General features: G+C 42.9%; 1 protein-coding gene across 2 annotated transcripts in view; it reads right to left on the bottom strand.

The window, feature by feature from the left end:
* Positions 1–11,722, bottom strand: part of LOC129454190 (sialoadhesin) — a 238,850-nt gene extending 227,128 nt beyond the window's left edge. For both annotated transcript variants that reach the window (XM_073865590.1, XM_073865589.1), the window contains exons 1-2: positions 11,674–11,722; positions 4,886–4,963 (exon numbers count right to left, since the gene is read on the bottom strand). In XM_073865590.1, coding sequence (XP_073721691.1) covers positions 4,886–4,963; positions 11,674–11,707 — 112 coding nt within the window. In that variant the 5' untranslated portion in view covers positions 11,708–11,722. The remainder of the gene's footprint in view (positions 1–4,885; positions 4,964–11,673) is intronic.

The raw sequence follows: 11,722 nt of genomic DNA on the forward strand, positions 1-11,722 counted from the left end.
GGAATCACATAACTCTCATTTTCATATTGCAGAAACAAACTTACTGTGAGATACAACAAGCATATAGACGCCACTGCCTGTAAAAGATGTCTCTTATCTTTACTTCATCTTTTATGTTTTCAGCAGAAAATAATCTAATCATAATCTTCATCTTTTTACTGCTAGTGCTCTTATTCTTGAGTAACAGTCTCAACTTGATTCACAGGACAAATTATGTTTTATATTTTTATAAACCTGTTCCTTTCATTACTAATAAACTGAGACAGAAATAATCTGCACATTTTTTATATTTAGATTGAACTTGTGGGAAAACTGAATGTAATTGTTTCTCTGAAATTGTAAAACTTGTTAACAAAAATGTTCAATGAAGTAACATATTTAGAAAATTGTGTGCGCTCAGTCTACAAGTTCGTAGGGTGTCACGTCTGTCATTTTTACGCTTCGAAGTGTGCTCATCAGCGCCCCCTTTGCCCCCTTGATGCTGTCTGCAGCAGGCTTTGTGCACTTTACCAACCCAGAAGCCTTTGCGAAAGAGCAGTCAGACCAATCAGACGACAGACACATAACACAAATATATTTTTTTAAATTCTAAAGACAGATTAAAAATGAGTGTCGTGTTCTTGAATCAGCATAAAAACTTGATCGGCTTTGCCACAAACCACTTAAACAGGATGAGACTGTGTGATAGACATCTCTGCCCAGAAAACCAGTTTATACCAGCTTCAGTTTAATACTAGATTAGACTTGTAAGCAAAACACATCATATCAGAGACAACCTCAAAAACAAGTGTAAAATTCACAACATAAACTTCAGTTCATGACACGGCTTTTTAATTTCCTTTTTAAATTTTTTTAAATGTTATTTAATTATTGTTTAACAAAAGATAAATAAAACACAAATGGTAAAAGCTCTTATGATCAATAGCATCACTTTAGTCCTTATAAATGTGTAAATACAGCATTATTATGAGCAGTTGAAGTTGTAGTAGATCATTTAATGATATTATCTCATTTTCTCGTACTCAAGCGGATGTTAAAGAAACTCTTTTTGACACTTTTTATAGCATAAGAAGAAGGAAAGCATTTCATAACATGCTTGGACTTTACATATTTTGACAACTATTACATACTTTTATATTAAAAGTTAATTTATAGCTGTTAATTATTGCTGAGTCCTGTAAAAGATGTCTCTTATCTTTACTTCATCTTTTATGTCTCCAGCAGAAAAAAATCTAATCATTAATCTTCATCTTTTTACTGCTAATGCTCTTATTCTTGAGAAACAGTCTCAACTCGATTCACAGGACAGATTATGTTTTATATTTTTATAAACCTGTTCCTTTCATTACTAATAAACTGAGCCAATAATCTGCATATGTTTTATATTTTCTAAATTGGTATTTGGAGAAACTATTAAGAAATTAATGTATATAATTTAAAACCTATAAAACGTATGAAATTGAGCTGATGAAAACTTCCTTTCAGACTTTCTAATGCAACTCATGTGGGTCTAAAAATAATCAGGGTGTAAATGAGCTTAAAGGCTGGCAGACAATCTGGGACTGTGACAGTTTAATAAAAAAGCTCATTTACATCAGACACACTGATGGGCAACTTCTCTTCTTATTTTTGGCATGACGCTCGAGTCTGTTCCAAAATACGGCTCTGGTGTGCCCTTGTGTGCAAGTATCCCTAAAGTCTGCACTACATGATGTCATCAAAGTGTCGACTCTGAGGAAGTCCACAAGTTCAGGGTGTGTCATATCTCTGAAAGGCAGGTACAAAAAAGCTTTATTAAAACATTATAGTAGCAAACCTTCAGAAAGACAAGCCTTGTTTTAATCAGTATCCTACAGTTTTATGTATTTAAGCATTTGTTTTGTCCATCGTATCTGAAAAAAAGACACAAACTCAGTTATATTCAGGAAAGGCAGAACATTCAGAATTTGACTTTTCTGTGATTCTCAGATTTCAGTCTCACTGCAGCCGTTATCACAGCGCTACTCAACAAATAACCATCATGACAGCTGTGTGCATATTTTCAAAATAACACAAAAGTTCTGAGTGATGTGCTATGACGTTCAGTGCCACTGGCAGCGCTAAAACACTTTCACTTTTGATTTTGTTAGTACATTTAAAGTAAAGCTTGCGTTAGAAAATAATAATTCCACCTTGATTGTGTTTCCTCATTTTCTTTTTTAGGGGTTTCTCCAGTAATGATGGTACACAAAACAACGCGGCACACCGACACCTGACTTTGAAACCTGCAGAAGCTGTAATTTTGTAGCATCTTACTTCAATATTAATGATCAGCTATAAGTGCTGCACAGTGAGACTGAAAGTAGCTCAGTGATGATGTCATAGCTGACAATAAACCAATCAGCATCAAGGACTGAAACTATCTATTTTATCATTTATACTGTAACAAGTGAAAAGTTGGATCTACTTAAAGTTGCAGTCGGCACGATCGGTTCTTGTGGTGCTGCTTGAAGTCAAACAAGCCTAATATCACATGCATCCACCTTATATTGAACGCAGCGTGATGGCGGAGAGAACATTCACTAACAAACTTTTGATTCCTTGGCTAACAACCAGAGCTAGCAGAACAACCAATGAAAAGAAAACAACCTAGGAAAAAAAGGAAACGAATATAGAAAGCGACCGTGCCTGTAATAAAACTAGGATCAATATCGGACCAGCATTTGAAAGGTGGAGGGATCTATGAGCTTTTAAAGGGTTCAAGCTGGATGCAGAGCTTGCCATATTTCTTCTTGACAGGTAATTGTGCTTTATCAACCATTTATTGTATTTCTGAGTGTTATGTAAGTAATCTAAGTATGCTTAAACACGCACTGCTGAGGACGAGCCCGATATGAGGTTGCTAGGTGGTAGTGTGGGAGGGGCATAAAAATTGAAAACATTTGAAATCATCTCAATCCTCCAGAATTGCCGACTGTAGCTTTAAATAGTTACTTCAGTTTGTAACTAAAACAAGTTTATTAAAAGTTATTTTTTTTAAGTTGATCCAACTGTTTATTTTTTTACAGTGTAAGAGTAAAGTCAGATGTATGATGAGATGTTGTGTTACCTCTTACAGTACAGGAATACTCTTTTAGCTCCTCACTGTTGATTGAGTCCAGGTACAGCTTGTTTAATAATCTCAATCCATCTGTTACCTGTTGTCCATTCTTATACCAGATGTAAGTATGTTTGTTATCCAGAGTGCATTCAGTTGAACAGCTTAATATCACTTTTTCTCCATCTATTACAGGGTTTGGGCTGCTTATCACTCGTGTATCTGAAATTTCATAAAACATCAACTACTTTTCAAAGTTGGGCCTCATATTTTTGATTTAGCTCAATTGATAAAGCATTACCTAAACCTCTAATCACAGTCGTGCTGATATCAGCTATAGTGCTTCAGTATAATGAGTGCTGCACTACAGAGAGTTTATTATGAGCAGTTACCTGTAACAGTAAGATAGACTCCAGGAGAACCAGAAACTTCATCTGATGTGTTAGTGATGATCCTGAACTGATATCTTCCAGCGTCTCTTGTGTTGACGTCTTTGATTCTCAGTGTGTTTCCCACTAATTCCACACGACCAGCAAACTGATGATCCTCACGCAGATCCAAATGACTGTATTCCAAATGCCAGTATGTTTTGTTTACTGTATATCCAGTGGGATGTGAGTATGAAGAGTTAATATCTACTGTTGATCCCAATAAAGCACAAACTTCTGTAGAGGTGTAAGTCACACCCCAACAGCTACTGTTAGAAAGACCTGAAAGAGTCACAAAATACTGCTGTAACATTCACAATCAATTACAAACACACTCATACTGTATATGAATCAACAAGAAAACTGCTATAATTAATTAATTAAAATATTGTGTAAATGTCAGACTCACACACAGATGAAGAGGGAACTGAAACAGACTCAATGCAGGAATAACTGTCAGTGTTTTCACTGGATGACACAAATATGGTTTGGTTATATGTTAAATGTTGTCCATTCTTGGACCAGTGGTAAAAAAATGCAGATGTTAAAGGGCAGGAGGAATCACAGCTCAGTTTTACTCGCTGTCCTGTAGATTCAGGATTCATCTTCACCTGTAAAACTAAATAATCAAAACCTTACATTAGATGAGAAATGAAAAGAGTTTAACTGGACTGATGAGAATGTAAATGTACCTGAAACTGTTAGATTGACTGTGACTGAGCTGAGATGTTTAACTCCATCCTTCATAATGAACATGAGCTGATATTCTCCACTGTCTCTCTCTCTCTCGAATCTCTTATTGTGAGTCGTGAGTAATCTTTACTGATCCTCTGATCCACTCGTCCTGAGTAATCTGAATCTAAAGTCAAATCTTTAGGTTCATCTTTGTTTCTCCAGTTTGCTCTCTGTTTCTGACTGAACCAGAACCCAGTTTTGATGTTGATATTTGAGTAAACGCACCTCACCATCACCAGTCCCCCCCTTACAGCACAAATTTTCAATTTATCACAGGTTACATTAAAGTTATACAATGTTAGGGACCCTGAAAAAAAAACGTAACAGTAACATTAATAATATTTCTAGCTTATCTGTATTTAACTTCATTAAAATTACAGAGTGAGATGAGAGATTCAGACAGTCCTATAAGGATATGAACTCAGATTCATCAATTTTGTTCTAAAACATAAATCTCTAAGTTCGGTTTTAAATATACAAACTCACTTTAAACATTTTAGAGACTGATCCAAATGGAGAATTCAGCCTTTGGAGTACAGCGATGTAAATTAAATTAGACTAAACTAGTTTAAAATCTGACACACTTTAAAAAAAAATACATAATGAATTGAAGTATTTCAGTATAATAACAAACTGTGTTTCATACCTTGAATGTGTAACAGCAGGATCAGTGATGAGAGTCTGAAGTTCATGATTTCTCTTTGTAGAAACTCACATATACCAGCTACAAAACATTAAACAAGAACTTTTCTTATTGCTGATAAAAACACAATGTTAGTTTGACTGTGACACAAAATTCATTCATCTCTTATTCAGATCTGCCTCTTTACAGTAAAATCACTAACACATCACTGTTATTAACTAACAATAATTAAAATTAAAATATTTTATTTTCAAGTTGCATATAATAAAACAATGAAAACATGCATATGTGGCATGACACACCGAGGGCTGATAGGATATATATAGCGACTATGCCACCCTGGCACTTGGCCAGAGATAATAACTTGCACTTAGGCAACACAGGTTCCTGTACTAAAGAATTGGTAGAAGACGTGGGTAAAATAAGTATGAAATTTTATTAAATATAAAAAAGAGTATTATGCACACAATGAAATCACAACCCTCAACCAACATAACCAACACATACCTGACCGGCAACTCGAGATGACGCAGAAAGGGGGCGTAACGCATAACACCATACTGCTTCGCAGTCAAATTTATACATCCCCCTGCCCAGTGATAGGCTGATCAATGAACACAACGACCAACCAATCCAAGAGCAGGACGGGCTTTGCCAATCCTGTCACAATCTCCCCCCCGCTTCTGCATCGTCGCCCAGACAATGGACATCACTTAATCCCAGGGCCTAAACATTACTGAAATGGCCCTAGATGCTCCATCCTCAGCACCCACCACCCCCACTGACCGCGGAAGGTGGTGGACATTAGAATGTTGACCAGCTGTAGTTCGACTACTTCGGCGCACTCTCTCATCATACAAACCCTCTTTGAATTGGCTCATTCCCAACCGGCTGACTCAAGTTAAGTGGGGCCGCCACCACCACTTCACCACTGGGAGGATCTACACAGCCCAAGTCTACTGGGGCACTAACCTCCTCTATCACTGGGGTCTCAGACACTAAAACCCATAAATCTCCCAGTTCAGACTCCTCAGGTGCCTGCTCATCCTGCGCCGATACGGCCTCAGTGACAGGATCCTGAGCAGGTACGTCGCCAGAATCTTGTTGGATTCTAATTTTCAATTAGTAGCGATGTACTTGCCTTACCTTATCCAAATCATCCACCGGGGCAATAGAGTACACTGAGCCTCCTTTTGTAGGGGCTCTCACAACTTGGTACACCACTGGGCTCCACAGATCTTGGATTTTTGACCGACCTCTCATGCCAAAATCGCGGAGATAAACCAGTTGACCCTCCCCCAGTGGTGCATCTCGCACTTGTGAGTCATGCCGTGCCTTGCGGCGTTCCGCATGAACTCTCAAGTGTTCACGGGCCCCCTCGAAAGCAACCTGCAACCGAGTTTGGTGCTCCACAACCCAGTCATGCACCTTTCCCACAGCAGTCCCCTCTACCTTACCTAACAGAATTACTAAATTACTAACAGAAAGTCAACGGGTAACCGAGGCTCTTGGCCAAACATCAAATAGTATGGTGACTCACCAGTTGATTGGTGGGGGGTAGTGTTGTAACTAAACAGGACCTGCGGAAGACATGCAGCCCAATCCCGTTTACTCGATGGAGGCAAGGTGCGTAAAAGGTTATGCAGAGTCCTGTTAAACCTTTCACACTGACCATTCCCTGAGGGATGGTAGGGTGTCGTTCGCGACTTTTCCACCCCATACAAACCACAAAGCTGCTGTATTAGTAAGGATTCGAAATTGCGGCCCTGGTCAGAGTGTATACGACCGGGGACCCCAAACTTACAGAACCACTCCACCACTAACACTTGGGCTACTGTCTCTGCTCGTTGATCCCGTGTAGGAACCGCCAGGGTATATTTGGTGAACACATCTGTGATCACCAAGACATTCTCCAAACCTGAACTGGTCGGCTCCAACACGGTAAAATCCACAGCCAAGATCTCATTTGGCCTAGAGGCCAACAAGTGCCCCATAAAACTAGAGGCCACTGGCTGCACACCCTTGGCGGACTGACAACGTTCACATTCTTTACACCATCTGGCCACCTCACCGGACATACCAGGCCAGTAGCAACGCTGCCGGGCCAGCTCGGTCGTGCGTTCAATGCCCTGGTGTCCATGCTCCTGGTGTAACCCCCTTAAGACCTCAGCTCTTAACACAGACGGCAAAAGAACTTGAAGGATTTCCTCTCTCCCATCGGGGCGGAATACCCGACGATAAAGAACTCCTTCTCGTTCTACCAGTCGATCCCACTGACGGAGCAAAATGAGACTATTCTTAGACAATACTTTCCGTTCCTTTGGACCTGGAAAGTTTTTACTGCGCCAGAGACACCCCACACCCCCAATGTCTGGGTCAGCTTCCTGCAGTGCCTTGAGATCAGCAGCAGAATAGCTCGGGAAAACCTTCAGGGCAGCTTGAGTTGCCTGATACATATGCCCCATTCCTGCAGCTTGTTGTATCGATGCAGGAAGCACAGTAACTGGTAAAAACTGCCCTACTTCCCCACTGTCGATTGGAAACTGTCTCGAAAGGGCGTCAGCATTACCATTACTCTTACCAGGCCTGTACCGAATTTCAAAGTCAAAAACAGCAAGCTGGGCAGCCCAACGCTGTTCTGTGGCTCCCAGCTTTGCTGACGTCAAATGGCTCAGGGAGTTGTTATCTGTAAAAACAATGCATTTCTGCCCTAGTAAATACTCCCTGAATTTTTCGGTCATCGCCCACTTAAGCGCCAAAAACTCCAATTTCATAGAGCTATAATTTGCAGAATTGCGCTCAGTGGGCCGCAGGCTACGACTGGCAAAAGCAATAGGTCGAACTCTTCCCTCCTGTTCCTGAGACAGAACAGCACCCAACCCTTAAAAACTTGCGTCTACCTCAAGAACAAAGGGCAAAGAAAAGTCTGCATATGCCAAAATAGGGGAAGTGGTAAGCTTCTCCCTTAAGGTGTCAAAACTCTTTTGACATGATTCAGTCCAGGCATCGGCAAACCCCTGACCAACTACCTTTTTACGCTTGCCCCCAGCAAACTCTGCCACCAGCTTATGTAAGGGGGCTGCCAACTTGGCGAACCCCTCCTCGAAGCGGTGGTACTAGCTGGCAAACCCTAAAAAAGAACGAAGCTCTGTTACACTTGCTGGACAGGCCCAACTAGCCACTACCTCCACCTTACTTGGATCCGTGGCTACTCCCTGAGAGGATACCACATGACCCAAATACTTTACCTGTTCCTGGAAAAACACACACTTCTCCAGCTTGGCTTTAAGCCCTTCCCGCTTCAATCGACCCAAGACTAACTCCAACCGTTCCAGATGTTGAGTCACTGAGGAGGAGAAAACCACAATGTCGTCCAGGTATAAAAGCAAGGACTGATGCCGTTGGTCCCCAAACAACCTTTCCATCAAACGCTGGAAAGTGCTGGGAGCATTACAAAGCCCAAACGGCATCCTGTTCCACTCAAATAATCCAAATGGAGTACAGAAGGCTGTTTTGGACTTATCCCCCTCAGTGACTGGAACTTGGTTGTACCCGCTGGCCAAATCCAAGGTGGAGAACCAGCGGGCCCCGGTCAATGCATCTAACGTTTCCTCGATGCGAGGCAGCGGAAACGCGTCCTTCCTGGTCTTCGAATTCAACTGACGGTAGTCTACGCACATGCGTAGACTACCGTCTTTCTTTTTTACAAGGACGATAGGGGATGCATACAGGCTACAGCTTTCTCTAATTACCTGAGCATCAAGAAGCTGGTTAATGTGTGTTTTCACTACATCATATTCTGAGGGTGGCAAGCGCCTGTACCGCTGCCGAACTGGAACGTCATCAGTAAGGGGAATGTCATGAGAAATCAAGTCTGTACAGCCCAAATCACTTTCATGCGCTGAAAACACAGACTGATACCTCTGCAACAGGGCCCTAACCCTATCCTGCTCCCTACTCTCCAGGGCTGATAAATCAATAGTGTCGATCCTCTGCTGCAACGGAGGTTCTAACACACACTCTTGAGCACCTACCATTGCAACAGTCTCCTTCACTTCAATGACCCCTGGAGGCAAACTCACCACAAACACACCATGTAGGGAACCCAACAGTGTATTTGGATAGAGTACCACATCTAACACCCCTACATTTACAATTGGAATGTAAACTGTACCCCGAACTGATGGCACCAATGCAGGCGAGGCCAGAAGGCCAGCCGGGAGTCCCGACTCAAGTGGCTCGAACAACACTGTACCCTGAGAGTACTGCTCAGAACAGGTGGCAGCCACAATCTTCATGGTGCCACCTGGGATACGACACTGATGAAGTCCTCGCACCTTTACTCGCCCTACCTGTCCAAGTCCTGGTTGACGTGTATCCTTGTGACACTGCTGCAAAGCCTGCATCACAAAATCAGGAACCTCTACTATGGGTGGAGAGTCAAACAAGGCTGGGCCATGTCGACCAAACAGCTCCTGGTAACACCGGCTCAACACATTCATTCCCAGTATTCCTGGGACCTGAGCACACGTATTACCAGGGGGATCCTTTACTACCAATATCCCACACCCTGACACTATCTTACCACACAACTCAACATCCAATTCCAGATAACCAAGATATGGAATAGCGAGCCCATTAGCCGCCCGTAGTTGGAGCCATTGGCAAAGTTTTAGGCGCTCCTGAGCCCAAGGTTCAAAATGGCTTAAAAAACAACTCTCGGTTATAGTGGAAACCATAGAGCCTGTGTCAATCAAACAAGTCACCCCAACTCCCCCAATCTTGACCACCAGTTGTGGGCAGCCAGACATTAAATGAGACATCGAGCCCCTAATTACCCCAGCCGAGCTGTGGCTCAACAGCCCGGCGGGCACTAGTTTTCCGACGGCTGGCTTGGATGACGTTGTCCCCTCCCTAATAATGCCGGGGTATGGTCATAACGCAAAGGATTAGAAGATGACTCAGAAGCCGAATTGGCAGGCCGTGACAAATTACACTCCCTGGCAAAATGCCCAGGTTGATGGCACCGCCTACAAACCACCGGTCCATAACATGGGGAATGACTACGCGAACGTGCGCCTTGAAATTGGGTGAAACTTTGAGTCAGCTGATTCAACTGATTTTGTTGAGCTTTTAACATTTCTCGTAATTCGCTCAATTCGGATGACGAAGACTCATTAGCAACGGAGCGCTGATTCCCCTGTACACCATATTGAATCCCATACGAAAACGGGACAGACTGGCTACGAGCCCGCGCACCCCCTGGCAAACCCTCCTGTTCCCACCGTATCGCCTCACTGCGTACTTCTAATAGTGTGATATTTGGTTGACGGCGAACTAACTGCTTGAGTTCACGCCGGAGAGCATTATCACCAACATGCTCCGCAAACTGGTCACGCAGCGATATTGGAGCATTTGAAACTGCCCCAGGAAACCGCTGTTTAACTTTTTCCATAAGACCCATCAGAGCAAGGGAAAACTCCAATAGGCTCTCCCCCTCCAACTGTCGTCTGGAAAAAAACGCTTCCTGCAATGCTACGTGGGACTGTGAGCAGCCAAAAACCTCGCGCAACGCAGAAAAAATCTTTTCTGGATCCCCTCGTTCAGCATCCGAACGATATCGGATCTCGTCACGGGCCTCCCCCTCTAGATGGTCAAATAGAAAGAACGCCTGCTCGCCTACTGACAAATGACGGGTCCGAATACAGGCTCCTCAATCCATTCGCTGATGCCAATACCACAGTGTTTCCCAACCCTGGTCCTCGGGCACCCCCTCCCAGAAAGTTTTAGATGTCTCCTTATTTAACACACCTGATTTAAATCATCAGCTTGTTGGGGAGACATGTTTACCATTTTAGAAGGAGGCTGATGAGTCGAATCAGGTGTTTTAAATAAGGAGACATCTAAAACTTTCTGGGAGGGGGTGCCCGAGGACCAGGGTTGGGAAACACTGCAATACCAGACCGACCATTGAACTGTGGACACTTCCGGTCACGAGGTACAAACACAAATCTTTCCGACGGATTGGCACCAGCAACAGCTGGAGGAGGCACAACCGGCTCTGGATCGGGCACATGAGAAGATGAAGTGCTGGAGCCAGGCAACGCGAGAGCACTCTCTTGACGCAACCGCTCATTGTCTGCCTTCAACTGCACCACCAATTCTCTTAGTTCCCTAAGTTCTTCTTCCATTATTTAAATCACAACTTACCACCACGACGGGGGTCACAAAAATAGAGAAAGCTGCTCACCGCAATCCAGCAGACGCTGTCACTTTGCCTAAAACAGTCAACACAAAACAATAACAAAGAAACACAGAACAATTACAATTCACCTTAACAAAAAAAAACTACTAAATACCCACGTCTTCGCCTAAATAAGCACAATCCTGCCGACTACGCCAGAATGTGGCATGACACACCGAGGGCTGATAGGATATATATAGCGACTACGCCACCCTGGCACTTGGCCAGAGATAATAACTTGCACTTAGGCAACACAGGTTCCTGTACTAAAGAATTGGTAGAAGACGTGGGTAAAATAAGTATGAAATTTTATTAAATATAAAAAAGAGTATTATGCACACAATGAAATCACAACCCTCAACCAACATAACCAACACATACCTGACCGGCAACTCGAGATGACGCAGAAAGGGGGCGTAACGCATAACACCATACTGCTTCGCAGTCAAATTTATACATCCCCCTGCCCAGTGATAGGCTGATCAATGAACACAACGACCAACCAATCCAAGAGCAGGACAGGCTTTGCCAATCCTGTCACACATACAAACACGTTGTTGTGCAGTTCTCTGTCCATGCATCAGTGGTTTTTAGCT

This window comes from Misgurnus anguillicaudatus, unplaced genomic scaffold (assembly GCF_027580225.2).
Source record: "Misgurnus anguillicaudatus unplaced genomic scaffold, ASM2758022v2 HiC_scaffold_32, whole genome shotgun sequence".
Lineage (NCBI taxonomy): Eukaryota > Metazoa > Chordata > Actinopteri > Cypriniformes > Cobitidae > Misgurnus > Misgurnus anguillicaudatus.